This window comes from Cucumis sativus, chromosome 1 (genome assembly GCF_000004075.3).
Source record: "Cucumis sativus cultivar 9930 chromosome 1, Cucumber_9930_V3, whole genome shotgun sequence".
Lineage (NCBI taxonomy): Eukaryota > Viridiplantae > Streptophyta > Magnoliopsida > Cucurbitales > Cucurbitaceae > Cucumis > Cucumis sativus.
The window spans coordinates 7150840-7167576 of record NC_026655.2 but is presented as its reverse complement, the minus strand read 5'-3'; the positions used below and the strand labels follow the sequence as shown (position 1 = coordinate 7167576).

Here is a 16737-nt window from a genome sequence, read left to right as displayed (position 1 = left end):
ACTCAAACAGAGAAGAAGTCAGAAGTTTAGCTATGTCATATGAAATATTAACTATATAAAGAATTGTCCCAAGATTCACCATAATCTTCTTAGGATTAAAATATGAATTCTAACGATTCTAAAGAAGATGAGATCAAATCTGATGAGCATTTTCATGATTAAAAATACAAGTCAAAGAAAACTAAATTCATCGCCTCGTTATTGGAATTTAACCAAATTTTAATTCCAGAGAAGAAAGGGTGACAGCGATATGTTTATGTGTTTATGAAATTTTACTGGACTGCCAGATATGATAATATATATAATGTTTCTTGCTGATGAAGAATATATATATAATATAAATTCATCAACTGAATGTTTTCATAATGTACAACAAAATGACAATGTAGCTGCTTGAACATGGAAGATCAGTAAGGCTTGGTTGCACTTGAAGGAAGCCATGGCAAAACTGATTTCGATTTGTCTGTTTTTCTGGACGACCACCGCTCTGTTTCCAAGAAAATCATTAGCAATTGATAGCATAAAAGCAGGGGAATCCATTAGTGCCAGTGCCCAGATATTAGTTTCAGCTCAACAGAAGTTTGTGTTGGGAATCTTCAATCCCGAAGGCTCCAAATTTAAATATTTGGGAATATGGTACAAGAACATCCCACAGAGGACTATCGTATGGGTTGCAAACAGAGACAACCCATTTGTAAGTTCCTCTGCCAAATTAACATTCAATGAAGAAGGGAACGTTATTCTTGTCGATGAAACAGATGGAGTTTTATGGTCTTCCACTTCTTCAATATACGTGAAAGAACCGGTCGCTCAACTTCTAGATAACGGTAACTTGGTATTAGGAGAATCTGGGTCTGAAAATTATGTGTGGCAGAGTTTCGATTATGTCTCTGATACTCTGTTACCCGGCATGAAACTTGGTCGGGACTTGAAAGCTGGTATGACCTGGAAGTTAACGTCATGGAAAAACCAGAACGATCCCTCCTCTGGGGATTTCACTTATGTTATGGACCCTGGTGGGCTTCCCCAGCTTGAAATTCACAGAGGAAACGTCACAACGTACAGGAGCGGCCCCTGGTTGGGTAGTAGGTTTAGTGGCGGTTACTACCTTAGAGAAACGGCAATTATAACTCCACGGTTCGTTAATAATTCGGATGAAGCATTCTATTCATACGAGTCTGCTAAAAATCTCACTGTCAGATATACACTGAACGCAGAAGGCTACTTCAACCTATTTTATTGGAACGATGATGGAAATTATTGGCAGAGTTTGTTTAAATCACCAGGAGACGCCTGTGATGACTACAGACTCTGTGGAAATTTTGGTATTTGTACGTTTTCTGTCATAGCTATCTGCGATTGCATTCCTGGGTTTCAACCAAAATCGCCAGATGATTGGGAAAAGCAAGGCACGGCTGGTGGGTGCGTTAGAAGGGACAATAAGACCTGCAAAAATGGAGAGGGGTTTAAAAGAATCAGCAATGTGAAATTACCAGATTCTTCTGCGAAGAATTTGGTTAAGGTTAACACAAGCATTCAAGACTGCACAGCGGCGTGCTTGAGTGATTGCTCTTGCTTGGCCTACGGAAGGATGGAGTTTTCCACAGGAGACAATGGCTGCATCATATGGTTTGAGAGATTGGTGGATATGAAAATGCTTCCTCAATATGGACAGGATATCTATGTAAGGTTGGCTGCTTCAGAATTAGGTAAATTAGGTAATATAATTGCACACCCTTATATCAGCTTCTTTCTTTTTCCCTTTGTAACTGTTTTTGTTTGTGAATTGAAGATTAGAATAACCAATGCTTTGTTATTGTAGAATCGCCTAAAAGGAAGCAGCTTATAGTTGGGCTGAGCGTGTCCGTTGCTTCACTGATAAGCTTCTTGATTTTTGTTGCTTGCTTTATCTATTGGCGTAAAAGAAGGAGGGTTGAGGGTAAGTATTCTTTCAGAATATGATGTACCTATCTATTTACGGTTCACGGAAAAACTAAAAAATACTTCAGAAAATGATGAACGAAGTGACATACTCATGTTGGACAATTGTGTGGGCTGCAAAAAGACAAGTATTTTTCTTATGACTAATCCTCACAAATTGTTCGTCCGTCTTTTTTGTTTCTTGTCTCCAAATTTGGTTGAACCAGGTAATGAGGTTGAGGCTCAAGAGGACGAAGTTGAATTGCCACTCTATGATTTTGCGAAGATTGAGACTGCCACGAATTATTTTTCTTTTTCAAATAAGATTGGCGAAGGTGGTTTCGGTCCTGTGTACAAAGTACTTTTTCTTTCTAACACATTTTTGTATTAAACTCATTTCAAGCATATTTGGAATGGTTTTTCAAAGTGCTTATAAATTGCAGGGAATGATTCCATTGGGACAAGAAATTGCAGTAAAAAGACTGGCAGAGGGTTCCAGCCAAGGGCAAACGGAGCTAAGAAACGAGGTTCTATTGATCTCCAAACTGCAACATCGTAATCTCGTCAAGCTACTTGGTTTCTGCATTCATCAACAAGAAACATTGTTGGTCTATGAATATATGCCAAACAAAAGTCTCGACTATTTTCTATTTGGTTGGTGCCTGACATGCTTTCCATACTCTATATGCTTGTTTTGGTTGAACAAACGTTTTTGTGAATACTTATAGTTCCTTTATTATGTTTTTCTTTTACAATTAACTAATACCAATTAAGTTTGTCTTTAATTTCTTGATATAGATGACAAGAAGCGATCTTTACTTAGTTGGAAAAAAAGGCTGGATATTATAATTGGAATAGCTCGAGGTCTTCTTTATCTCCACCGAGATTCAAGGCTTATAGTTATACATAGGGATCTCAAAGTGAGTAACATCTTACTAGATAACGAAATGAATCCAAAAATTTCGGACTTCGGTATGGCTCGCATGTTCGGTGAAGACCAAACCATGACACAAACTAAAAGAGTTGTTGGGACCTAGTAAGTGTACTTTCTTGCTTCATTTCTCTCCTTATATGCTTTTATTGGATTTCATTTTTCTTAGCTTTTTGACGTAATTTTTAATCCCTTGAATCCTATCAATGTAGTGGCTACATGTCCCCAGAATATGCAATCGATGGATATTTTTCAATGAAATCAGATATCTTCAGTTTTGGAGTTATTCTTTTAGAAATAGTTAGCGGTAAGAAGAACAGAGGCTTCTTTCATCCCGATCATCAACTAAATCTTCTTGGACATGTGAGTATATTAAAATTGTTGCAAGCCAAATGTAGTGTGAAAATTTGTCAAGTTTGGAAACTAATTCGAAAGTTATGGTGGGATCACCAGGCATGGAAACTTTGGGAAGAAGGCAATGCTTTGGAATTAATGGATGAAAGATTGAACAAGGATGGATTCCAAAACTCTGAAGCCCAGCGATGCATTCAAGTAGGACTTTTGTGCGTTCAAGAGAATCCTGATGAAAGGCCAGCTATGTGGTCGGTACTTTCAATGTTAGAGAGTGAAAATATGGAATTATTATGTGTACCTAAACAACCTGGATTTTACACAGAAAGAACTATTTCTAAAACCCATAATTTACCAGGTGAAAGCTCTTGTAGTACCAATGAAGTGACCGTTACACTGCTGTATGGTCGTTAGTACATAATCTCACACTAAACTTCTTCATTCATTCTGTACTATCAGTGATACAATATTACAACAAGTAACACTATCACTAAACCATTTCAAAGATAGATTTAGCTAACCAAAATCTTTCCCTTAATCAAGTTTCTTATCAATCAACCCGATTAAGGTAGTAATATGAGAAACTCCCCCTGAATCACGTCCTTCATCTAGACGTATATGAAAGTTCTTCTAAAACATCATACTACAGAAGCTTAAACTTCAGATATTGAAATCTCAACCTAAATGATAATCGACAAGTGTCAGGCAACAAATCACATCATTGAGAGAGGACTTACACGCTCCGGGTTCTATGAATAATTGATTGTTCAATAGTGAAGCCGTTCCTCACAAAATTATCTTCTTGCAAAGTCATGTCTCTCTCAAAATCTTGTAGAAATAACACAAAGTAATGTCCATACACGTGCATAATAACCCAAAGACAAATCTATAGTATATATAAAAGCTCATCTATGGTGAATTTTTTTAGTCCATTTTACCCTTTTAATTATAAGTATTTTTACTATTCATTTGATGAAAATTTTGTCATTCAACTTTAATGCATGGATAGTGGGTGAATTTTAACTCTTCCTCCTCATTTCTCTAACCATTCAATATTTAGTTCAAAAATATTTATTACCCTAATTAACTTCATAGGTAGTGGAAGAATAATTTTTATAGACATGATAATAAATTCAAAGAAGCCTTTTAAAATTCTCTAACATATACTTTCTACCAATTCATTCAATATAAATGTATGATATATCTTGCTTCCTTGAGCAACAAATCATTGTTAAGTGAAGATAGAAGTGCAAGGAGACAAGAAAGATGTGAAGATAAAGATCAATAATGAATTTAGAAAATCGCATCAACAATCAGGATGAGAGAAATGCAAGAAGACAAGACTTATTTCTTTAGTGTTAGAGATTTGTACAAATACTTTCTTTTTTTTTCTTTCATTTCTTTATAAATATTATCTACTTTTCTATTTGGTTGTAATTATTTTTCTTTTTGTTATTTTTTTAGTTATATAAATGAGGAAATGAAAATTTTTCTTTCGTATTCTTTTCTATTATATCTTCCTTTTATTTTTCTAGCTAAAATGAGAAAGTAAAATGACAATACATTATTTTTTATTATTTTTTTTATCTTAAATTAGTATATCTCTTTGTTATGTTTTTATAAATCAACACTCTAAAATTTCTATAAAAAAAATTTGGAGGATGTGTTTAAATTTAAAAATTAGTATTCTTTTAGATGATAAAAAATTAATATTTAGACAAAAACACAAAACCAAAAGAGTTAAGAAATTGAAATACGGTGAAATTAAATTCAAATCAATGATTTTAGCATTTTCAAATTCTTAGTTTAGAAATATATGTCTTTTATATTATGTATAAACGGCTTTTGTATTTATTACAAATATTCAAATTCTAAAATAGTTAAAGACAATAAATTAACTATTTATTACATAGTCTTCTAATCCTAGAGGTCGAAGGGTTCGATCTCTCGTACGTCCAAATGTTGTACTAAAAAAACTTATCATAATTTTCAGACGATTTGTAACTTGTCATTTTAGTATTATATCTTGATCAAAATCTTCTTCTCATAACATGCCAAATTTCGAAAAAAATCTACAGTATTACGCAGATACAACCATATATCAAATACAGTAAAAACCAAGCCTTCTTTATATAAATAATCTTAGAGGGGAAACTTGAAGATAACTCTCTTTAGTTCCAAAAATTTTCTGGCTTGCCTCATTTCATGTTAAATATAAATGGAAAAAATACATTTTTTGAAATCTGATATCAAAGAAACAACGAAGGCGTCAGTGTGGCAGTCAAGCAATGCAGTGAAAGAGAAACTCTACTTATCGACCATCCAGCTGTGTAATGGTCACTTGATTGGAACTACAAGAGGTTTCCACTGGTAATTTATGGGTCTTAAAAATCATTCTTTCTGTGTAAAATCCAGGCTGTTTAGGTTGAGATAATACCATATTTTCACTCTCTAACATTGTAAGTACTGACCACATAGCTGGCCTTTCATTAGGATTCTCTTGAACGCACAAAAGTCCTACTTGAATGCATCGTTGGGCTTCAGAGTTTTGGAATTGATCCTTCAATGTTTCATCCATTAATTCCAAAGCGTTGTCTTCATCCCAAAGTTTCCATGCCTGATGATTCCAACAACTTCAAGTTAGTTTCCATACTTGACAAATTTTCACACTGCATTTGGTTTGCAACAATTTTAATGTACTCACATGTCCAAGAAGATTTAGCTGATGGTCGGGATGGAAGAAGCCTCTATTCTTCTTACCACTAACTATTTCTAAAAGAATAACGCCAAAACTAAAGATATCTGATTTCATTGAAAAATATCCATCGACTACATATTTAGGAGACATATAACCACTGCATCAATAAGATTAAAAGTATCAAAGATTTTGTCACAAAACTAATGAAAAAAATGAAATTCCACAAAACCATGTTAAGGAGAAAAATATACCAAAAAATTACACTTACTAGGTCCCAACAACTCTTTCCGTTTGTGTCATAGCCTGGTCTTCACCAAACATACGCGCCATACCGAAGTCCGTAATTTTTGGATTCATTTCATTATCAAGTAAGATGTTACTCACTTTGAGATCTCTATGTATAATTATAAGCCTCGAGTCTCGGTGGAGATAGAGAAGACCTCGAGCTATTCCAATTATAATATCCAGCCTCTTTTTCCAACCAAGTAAAGATCGCTTCTTGTCATCTATATCAAGAAATTGAAGACAAACTTAATTGGTATAGTTAATTGTAAAAGAAAAACAAAATAAAGGAACTAGAAGTATTCACAAAAACGTTTGTTCAACCAAACAAGCATATAGAGTGTGGAAAGCAACGTCTGGGCACCAACCAAATAGAAAATAGTCAAGACTTTTGTTTGGCATATATTCATAGACCAACAATGTTTCTTGTTGATGAATGCAGAAACCAAGTAGCTTGACGAGATTTCGATGTTGCAGTTTGGAGATCAATAGAACCTCGTTTCTTAGCTCGGTTTGCCCTTGGCTTGAACCCTCTGCCAGTCTTTTTACTGCAATTTCTTGTCCACATGGAAGCATTCCCTGCAATTTATAAGCACTTTGAAAAAACATTCCAAATAGACTTGAATGAGTTCCAATACAAATATGTGTTAGAGAAGTACTTTGTACACAGGACCAAAGCCACCTTCGCCAATCTTATTTGAAAAAGAAAAATAATTTGTGGCAGTCTCAATCTTCGTAAAATCATAGAGTGGCGACTCAACGTCACCCTCTTGAGCCTCAACCTCATTACCTGGTTCAACCAAATTTGGAGACAAGAAACAAACAATTATATCAGGATCAATCATATATATGAAAAATATACGCTTGTTTGGATGCACATATCTCTTTTTGCAGCTCTCAGTGTCATCCAATCAAAGTTGCTGATAACTTGTTTCTTCTTTATCTTAAATATCTTTTAAGCTTTTCCGTGGACGTAAAATGATGAGTACATCATTAGAGTACTTACCCTCAGCCCTCCTACGCCAATAGATAAAGCAAGCAAAAAAAATCAAGAAGCTTATCAGTGAAGCAACAGACACACTCAGGCCAACTATAAGCTTCCTCTTAGGCGATTCTACAATAAAATGAAGCATTGGTTGTCACAATATTCTCTTTACACTCAAGTTAACAATAACCAAAAAAACAGCACTGACAAAGGCCAAAAGAAACAGATACCTGATTCTGAAGGATCTGCAATTACAACTAATTCTGAAGCAGCTAATCTCACATAGATATCCTGTCCATAATCAGGAAAGATCCTAATATCCACCAACTTCTTAAACCATGTGATGCAGCCATTGCCACCAGTGGGAAGCTCCATTATTCCATAGGCCAAGCAAGAGCAATTACTCAAGCATGCCGCTTCGCAGTCATGAATGCTCGGATTAACATTCACCAAATCCCATGAAGAATCTGGCAATTTCACATTGCTGATTCTTTTAAACCCCTCTCCATTTTTGCAGGTTCGATTGTCTCTTATAACGCAGCCACCTGACCAGTTATGCTTTCCCCAATCATCTGGAGATTTTGGTCGATGCCCATGAACGCAATCACAGAGGGGTATGAAGGAAAATGTACAAATACCAAAATTTCCACAGTGTCCGTAGTCATCACAGCCATCTCCTGGTAATTCATTCAAAGAGAACCAATCATTTGCATCATCTTTCCAATACAATTCTTGAAAGTAGCCTTGTGCGTTCAGTGCATATATTACAGTGAGATTGTTCACAGACTCGTATGAAAAGAATGCTCCTTCCGCATTATAATCGAACTGTGGTGAAGTAATTTCCACTTCACTAAAAAAAGAACTGCGACTAAACCTACTGCCAAACCATGGGCCATCCCTGTATGTTGTGATGTTTCCTCTGCGAGTTTCAAACTGGGGAAGCCCATCAGGGTCCATACCAAAAGTGAAATCCCCAGATGACGGATCGTTCAAGCTCTTCCATGACGTTAACTTCCACTTCATACCGGTTTTTGAGTCCCAACCGAGTTTCATGCCCGGTAACAGAGTATCAGAAGGGTAATCAAAACTCTGCCACACATAATTTTCAGACCCGGATTCTCTTATAACCAAATTACCATTATCTAGTAGTTGAGCAACTGGTACCTTAACAAATTCTGAAGAAATGGAAGACCATATAATTCCCTCTCTTTCATTCTGAAGAACCAGGTTTCCTCCCTTGAATGCTAGTATGACAGAGGAATTTAAAAGTAGGTTGTCTCTGTTTGTTACCCACACAACCGTTTGTGGGATGTTCATGTACCATATTCCCAAGTAGTGAAATATGGAGTCTTTAGGATTGAAAATTCCCAGCACAAACTTCTGTTGAGCTGAAACTAATATTTGGTTACTGCCATTGATGGATTCCCCTGCTTTTATGCTGTCAATTGCAAATGATTTTCTTGGAAACAGAACCATAATCGTCCAGAACAACAGAAAAATCGAAACCCCGCATCTCCAAATCAATTTTCCCACGGCTTCCTCCAAGTCAAACCAAGGTAATTGAACTTCTGAAGAATGATAAGTTCAAGAGAATTCAATGTTCAAGAGGATTCAATGTGAATTTGATCTAGACATCAATCCATGAGAACGTTGAAAGAACATTCAACTGTGAATTTATATTTTATCAGCAAAAATAGGCATCATACATGGCCCTCTGAAATCAAAATTCGATTAAAATAAAATTTGAATCGTTGAAAGTACTCAACAACGACTCATGGGGTTTTTCTTTTTTCATTTTCATTTTCTATGTTTCTTCTTTGACATATCCGGTGGTAATTTTTTTAAGATATGTAAAGTTCAGTTCCCTCTGAAGCCATTTTTTCTTAGTTTTCTAACCTTAGCTAAACCTCAGTTGGGTACCTAAAAATGGCAATACAAATTTCCTGGGATTGGGGATTATGTACAATTATCACAATATAAATTAAAAGTTAGGCAAAATGATAAGTTACTTGCTTTGAATCTCAAGAAGCAATGGGAGAACTAATTTGCAGGCACAAGGTTTCAGCTTTTTTCAATCATAAGAACTAAAGTTAAAGCTTGTTCAACTTAAAGTAACATTTTGAATGAGTTTTAATTTATTGAAAAATGCAATTCAAAGGAGACCATATAAGTATTTTCTTTGCATCAAGAAGTCAATGAAGAAAATTAGTTAAAGACAAAATAAAAATTTCTTCCGGTCGTTGTTCAGTACTTGACTCAATTTAAATTTCGTTTTAAGTAGATTTAATTTAGTTTGGTAGAAGACAGAGTGAAAATGATAGTATACTATTTATATTTGTCATTCAAACTAGAGGGCCAGATGATACATCATAATTCAGAAAATGACACTTCGTGCTAAGGAAGATCAAGAAACATGCTTCTGCGTTGAAGGAAGCCGTGGGAAAATTGATTTTCCTGTGCAAGCTTTGGGCTTTCCTCTTCCTCTGGGCGATCGTTGCTCTGTTTTCCAAAGAACCACTAGAAATTGATATCATAAAAGCAGGGGAATCCATCAATGTTAGTACCCAGATATTAGTTTCATCTCAACAGAAGTTTGTATTGGGAATCTTCACGCCTCAAGGCTCCAAATTCCAATATAGGAATATGGTATAAAAACATCACAAAGACTGGTGTGGGTGCAAACAGAGATAACCCACTTGTAAATTTCACCGGCAGATTAACAGTAATTAAAGAACGAAGCGTTGTTCTTCTCAATGAAACAGGTGGAGCTTTATGGTCTTCCTCTCCTTCGGACATTGTGAAAGAATCAGTGGCACAGCTGCTAGATACAGGTAATTTGGTTTTAATAGATTCTGGGTCTGGAAACTATGTGTGGCTGAGTTTCGATTATCCCTCTAATACTCTTTTACCGGGCATAAAACTGGGATGGGACTCGAAAACCGGCCTGAACAGAACATTAAAATCATGGAGAAACCAAAACTATCCGTCGTCTGGGTACTTCACTCTCTGCATTCAATTGGATGGACTTCCCTAATTAATAATTCGCAAAGGGTCGGTCGTAAAGTACCGAGCTCGCCCTTGGTATAATAGTAGGTTAAGTGGTAGTGATCCACTGGGAGATACCGCAGTTTATTCTTCAAAGTTCGAATATAGCGCGGGCGAGGTAACGTATTCAAACGAAGCTAGAAGCAGTTTGTTTATAAGATTTGAACTCAACTCAACCGGAACAGCTGCTGCACGTGAGGTTCAATCTCAAGAAAATGATGAAGTTGAGATGCCACTGTTTGATTTTACTGAGATAGAGGTTGCCACAAACAATTTCTCTTTTCATAATAAGATAGATGAAGGTGGTCTTGGTCCTGTATACAAGGTATTTTTTTCCTACCACATCTTTGCATTAATTATTCCATTTGTTTTTAGTGTTTTTCATTCTCTTTACATGCTCTGTCTTTTGATTATGTAAATGTAGGCAAGTTTTTGCTAACAATAACAAATGCTATATAGTACAGAAAAAGCTTCCAAATGGAAAACAAATAGCAGTTAAAAAGCTGGCAGAGGGTTCAAGTCAAGGGGCAAATGGAGTTCAAAAATGAGGTCTTGTTGATTTCCAAATTTCAACATAGAAATCTTGTCAAGCTGCTTGGTTTCTGCGTTCACACACACAAGCGCATCCCTGAGGGTATCAAGTGTATCTCCACGAAGAATCAAGTGTAACACGAGTATTAAATATATCAAAGAGTATGATGGTGCATTAAGTATATCAAAGTCCAAAAGATTATCAAAAAGTATCAAATGTATATCAAAGAGCTTAAAAATAAACTATATTTAAATTCTAATCATTAAAAATTATATTAGAATTAAGAAGGAAGCGATAAACAATTAAATTTAACGTAATCATCTTCGTTTATATTATAAGTTTCAATACCTCTAACCCTTCTCTCTTTTTAGTTTTATAACCACTCCTTCGAAGAAGCTCCAATTATTTTGGAAAAGTTCCAAAAATGGTATTAGCATGTGCTTCATTAAGTTTGCAGTTTTAGAGGGGAAATAAAGTAAATATTAGCATTAGCTTAGATCCATTTTTTTTTTTTTTTTGAGTTGACACAAATAATGAGTATATAAAACTTGAAAGGCAACAATATGTGTATATAACTGAAAAATAAGAATAACAAGAGCTAGTTAGATGGTGAAATTATTTTCAAGTTCATTCTAAATTACATTCCTTTGGATTCGCCATCGGGTGCACCCTCTTGTTGTTAATATTATAATAACCTCAATGAACAAAATTTGAGATAGGAATGTTGGTTGAAATCTACTTGGTTCGATCAATTCTCATTTAAAACAATCCCCCTCCTAAATTAGAGAAGTGAGATTTTTATTTGAGTTTTTTATTTTTATTTTTTTTTTGACTTAGCTCATTCTTCATTGTGTTCCTTTCCTACATAGGAAAATAAAATAAATAAACAATAAAAGAAAACCACTATAACATTATATAAATCATATGCTAACACATCTTTAACAATGAAAGATGAGGGCCCAAATGCATTATTTAATTATGCATATAAAAGAACAAGTCATTTCTTTGATGTCCAAGATAAATAGATCACATTTGCAAAATGGATGTATTGAATACAACATATCCTATTCAAATAAGGCCGTGGATGCCTATATAACAAACCAATTAATAATATAATTTAGCGATAATGAATCAAAATTTCATTCATAAGTTGATAAGTTTTTGACGATTTTTTTATAGAAAGATTTAATTGAGAATTTTTTATACATTAAACAATAAATATTATAAACTTTACTAAAGATCCAGAGTTAAAGATTTGAGACAATTTGCAAAAATGAGCATAACTCACTTGACACAAGGTGATACCATTCTAAATCACTAATCCAACAAAAAAAAAAGAGAACAGATTTTAGCCTTTGTCAATCATAAGAACTAAGAACTAACACTAAGCTTGTTTAACTTAAAGTAACATTTTTAATGACCTCAAAGACATACAATAATCAGTTCAAAACTAAGTCCAAGAACTCAGATGGCAAGTTGTATTCTCTTCAAATAATTATTGAAAAAATACAATTGGAAGAAGACCATAGAATTTATCTTCTTGGCATGCTTCGAGATGTCATTGAAGAAAATTAAATAAATAAATAAAAATGAAAATTTCTTCCCTTCCTTGTTCAACACCATTCATAAAATGAGATTTAGGACTCTTTTGAAATGATTTTAAAAGAAAAAACTCGTTTTCTATATGAACACTTCTGATAAAAAAAACAAATGTTTGAAGTACTTTTGAAAGAGTCTAATTTTTTTCAAAATAACTTATTTGTTAAAATTTTTTATTTTAAATAAAAGACTTCAAATTTTGTTTCATAGAAACCAAGAAAAGCTTAGCTTCATCCAAAGTGACATGGAAAAGTTCAAACATTTTATAGAAGACAAAGTGACAACGATAGTAAATTAAATATACTCATTCAAACTAGTCCAGAGGGCCAGTTGATCCATCATAATCCTTTCTGATTCAAAAAAATAACAAATTCACAGTTGAATAATTTCTCAACACACACATGGATTGTTATTTAGGTAAAAATGAGAATTTAGCTGCTTCAACGTGCTACGGAAGATCAACAAGCTTGCCTTCGAATTGAAGGAAGCCATGGGAAAACTAATTTCCCGGTGCAACCTTTGTGCTTTCCTCTTTCTCTGTGCGATCATTGCTCTGTTTTCCAAAAATTCATCAGCAACTGATAGCATAAAGGCAGGGGAATTCATCAATGCCAGTACCCAGATATTAGTTTCAGCTAAACAAAAGTTCGTATTGGGTATGTTCAATCCTAAGGACTCCAAATTTCATTACTTGGGAATATGGTACAACAACATTCCGCAAACCATCGTGTGGGTAGCAAACAGGGACAAGCCGCTTGTAAATTCCTCTGCCGGATTAACATTCAATGGAGGAAACCTGATTCTTCAGAGTGAAAGAGATGAAATTCTGTGGTCTACCACTTCTTCTGAACCTGCGGAAAACCAAATCGCTCAACTACAAGATAATGGTAATTTGGTTATAAGATCTTGGTCTGAGAATTATGTGTGGCAGAGTTTTGATTACCCCACTGATACTCTATTACCTGGCATGAAACTGGGTTGGGACTCAAAAACCGGCCTAAACAGAACGTTAAAATCATGGAGAAACCAAAACGACCCGTCATCTGGGGAGTTCAGTTTCGGAATTCAATTGGATGGGCTTCCCCAATTAGTACTTCACAAAGGGCAGGTCATAAAGTACCGAACCGGCCCCTGGTTTAATGGTAGGTTTAGTGGTAGTGATCCACTGGGAGATACCGCAGTTTATTCTACAAAGTTTGCATATAGCGCCGGTGAAGTAGCTTATTCATACGAAGCTATAAGCAGTCTGGATATAATATTTCAACTCAACTCAACCGGGATTTTGCTGATACTTCATTGGGATGATGGTAAAAAATATTGGCATCTTAAGTATACATTGGCAAATGACCCTTGTGACCAGTATGGACTCTGTGGGAATTTTGGATATTGTGACTCCCTCACAGTAAACTGCAATTGTCTAGATGGGTTTCAACCCAAATCCCGTGATGATTGGGAAAAGTTTAGATGGTCTGATTGGTGCGTTAGAAAGGACAATCGAACATGTAAAAATGGAGAGAGGTTTAAAAGAATAAGCAACGTGAAATTGCCAGATTCTTCAGGGTATTTGGTGAATGTTACTACAAGCATTGATGATTGCGAGACGGTGTGTTTAAACAACTGCTCTTGCTTGGCCTATGGTACAATGGAACTTTCCACAGGCGGGTATGGCTGCGTCACTTGGTTTCAGAAACTGATTGATATTACAACCGTTCCAGCTTGGAATGGACAAAATCTCTATTTAAGAGTTGCGGCAGGTATCAAATTTCAAACTAACTTCCAATTCTAGTATCTGTTTTTCAATCCTTTTCTAAATGTACATATATTCACATCCAAATATACTTGGTTATCCAGGTAAAACAATATTATTAGACTGAATGTTTTCGGAATACAAACAACGACAACGACATTATATTAAAGAGTTTATAATCGTAAATAATCATAAATAAATATATTTGTTAAATAAGAGGTTTCAGGGACTCTGCCCTCCAACCCCACTGAGACAAGACCTTGTAATTGGTTGTTAGTAGCACCCAAATTCAAGGTATACAACAATATGTAAAGAAATGAACTATACTAATGATGTGCTTCATGTGTATTTGTCGTAGACTCGGTTGACAGTTGGAAGCTTATAGTTGGGGTCACTGTGTCTGTGGCTTCATTGATAGGCTTCTTGGTTATAGTGGTTTGCTTTAACCGCTGGCGTAGAAGGAAAGTTAAAATCACTACATATGAGTTTCAAGCTCAAGAAAATGATGAAGTTGAGATGCCACTCTTTGATTTTACTGAGATTGAGGTTGCCACAAACAATTTCTCTTTTCATAATAAGATCGGTGAAGGTGGTTTTGGTCCTGTATACAAGGTATTCTTTCCTACCATATCTTTGCGTTAATCATTCCACTTTTTAGTGTTTTTCATTCTCTTTAAACTGTCTTTTGATTATGTACATGTTGGTTAAGTTTTGACTAACAACAACAACAAATGCTATACATTACAGGGAAAGCTTTCAAATGGAAAAAAAATAGCAGTAAAAAAGCTGGCAGAGGGTTCAAACCAAGGGCAAAGGGAGTTCAAAAATGAGGTCTTGTTGATCTCCAAACTCCAGCATAGGAATCTTGTCAAGCTGCTTGGTTTCTGTATTAAAAAAGAAGAAACATTGTTGGTTTATGAATATATGCCAAACAAAAGTCTAGACTACTTCCTCTTCGGTTTCTCCCTAACCAGTTCTCTATTTTTTCATTCTCTCTAAATTAACTGTACTAATTAAGTTGAACTTTGATTGTTGACAGATGATAAAAAACGGTCATTACTTAAATGGAAAAAGAGATTAGATATCATAATTGGAATAGCTCGAGGGCTTCTTTATCTCCATAGAGATTCAAGACTTGTAATTATACATAGAGATCTCAAAGTAAGTAATATACTACTCGACAATAAGATGAATCCAAAAATTTCAGACTTTGGTATGGCGCGTATGTTTGCTGAAGATCAAACTATCACTAAAACCAAAAGAGTTGTAGGGACGTAGTAAGTTTACTTTGTTGCTTTATTTTTTTTCCATGGAAGTTTTTGCATGATCTTTTAAAATTTTTGTTTTATTGTTCTTATCAATACTCTAACTTTTGTTAATACTCTAATTTTTGTTAATGTAGTGGTTATATGCCTCCTGAATATGTGATGGACGGATATTTTTCAACGAAATCCGATATCTATAGCTTTGGAGTTATTCTTCTAGAAATCGTAAGTGGTAAAAAAAATAAAGGCTTCTTCCATCTGGAACATCACTTAAATCTTCTTGGACACGTGAGTATTAATATTTTTTCGACAAATCTACTAAAACATCACCTCAAATTGAAACATTTGCCTATGTTTTGGAAACTAACTTCAAGTATCGCTCAGGCATGGACGCTTTGGGAGGAAGGAAATGCTTTAGAATTAATGGATGAAACATTGAAGGATGAATTCCAAAACTGTGAAGCCTTGCGATGCATTCAAGTAGGTCTTTTGTGCGTTCAAGAGAATCCAGATGAAAGGCCAACCATGTGGTCAGTACTTTTAATGTTAGAGAGTGAAAGTATGTTATTACCTCATCCTCAACAACCTGGATTTTACACAGGAAGAAATGTTTCTAAGACCCATAAATTACGTCCAATTGATCAAACCCCCATGATCTCCAATAATGTAACCATTACACTACTTGAAGGTCGTTAGTAAATAATTATCTATGATAAAGTCAATTATAAAGAGTACCTTTCTTTGCATTATTGTTTAAGATTGTTAATGTGTTAAGAATTGTGGAGACAAAAACATATATAACTAGATCCATTTCCATTTTACTTAACATATATATGCTTTATTTGCTACTGCCATTGTGGGAGGTGATTAACTATAAGGAAGAAAATCTAAGTGAGCCTAATGTTTTTTGCCAAAATGAAGAAGAAAAGCTGAGAGCCTCTGAAGTAATTTTTCTTTCATGTTCTTCAATATTTTGGTGGTGTATGACGACAGTGAGTGATTAATTCGAAAATACAGTATGTATTTTTTTTTCTACAGGTTTAGAGTCTCTCTTACTTATATTCCAAGTTATCGACTTGTTGTGTGGGGCTATTTGGAGAGCGATTTGTAAAACAAAGTTTGATGCTTTCTTTGCAATCTCCATCCTTGTAAGACCTGTAGTCGCAGAAAGACGTGAACCAATATATTTTTTTGGTGTCATTCATTTATCTATATCTCGCATAAATTTTCAATATCATTGACAAATTCTTATCAATTGAACAAGAGTTTGTAACTTTTTTACCTTAGTCTATTTGACGTGGGACGATTTCGCCTTCTAAAATAATCATTGTGTCATTTATTCTACTAACTTTAAAATTTTATAATTTGAGCATTCAAAGTAC

General features: G+C 34.7%; 3 protein-coding genes across 3 annotated transcripts; 2 read left to right on the top strand and 1 right to left on the bottom strand.

The window, feature by feature from the left end:
• Nucleotides 1–439: 439 nt before the first annotated feature.
• Nucleotides 440–3616, top strand: LOC101214745 (G-type lectin S-receptor-like serine/threonine-protein kinase At4g27290). The gene is made up of 7 exons (XM_011654620.2): nt 440–1709; nt 1823–1939; nt 2148–2278; nt 2364–2574; nt 2719–2956; nt 3064–3214; nt 3305–3616. The coding sequence occupies exons 1-7, from the start codon at nt 440–442 to the stop codon at nt 3614–3616; spliced, it is 2430 nt and encodes an 809-aa protein (XP_011652922.2).
• Nucleotides 3617–5301: 1685 nt separating this feature from the next.
• LOC101214505 (G-type lectin S-receptor-like serine/threonine-protein kinase At4g27290) lies at nt 5302–8915 on the bottom strand. Its single transcript, XM_031882430.1, has 7 exons — nt 7367–8915; nt 7189–7199; nt 6842–7095; nt 6551–6761; nt 6169–6406; nt 5907–6057; nt 5302–5819 (listed from the first exon to the last, which is right to left on the bottom strand). The coding sequence occupies exons 1-7, from the start codon at nt 8641–8643 to the stop codon at nt 5514–5516; spliced, it is 2448 nt and encodes an 815-aa protein (XP_031738290.1). The 5' UTR covers nt 8644–8915; the 3' UTR covers nt 5302–5513.
• Nucleotides 8916–12774: 3859 nt separating this feature from the next.
• Nucleotides 12775–16185, top strand: LOC101214266 (G-type lectin S-receptor-like serine/threonine-protein kinase At4g27290). Its single transcript, XM_031882389.1, has 6 exons — nt 12775–14097; nt 14449–14702; nt 14838–15048; nt 15130–15367; nt 15493–15643; nt 15740–16185. The coding sequence occupies exons 1-6, from the start codon at nt 12834–12836 to the stop codon at nt 16049–16051; spliced, it is 2430 nt and encodes an 809-aa protein (XP_031738249.1). The 5' UTR covers nt 12775–12833; the 3' UTR covers nt 16052–16185.
• Nucleotides 16186–16737: the final 552 nt, after the last annotated feature.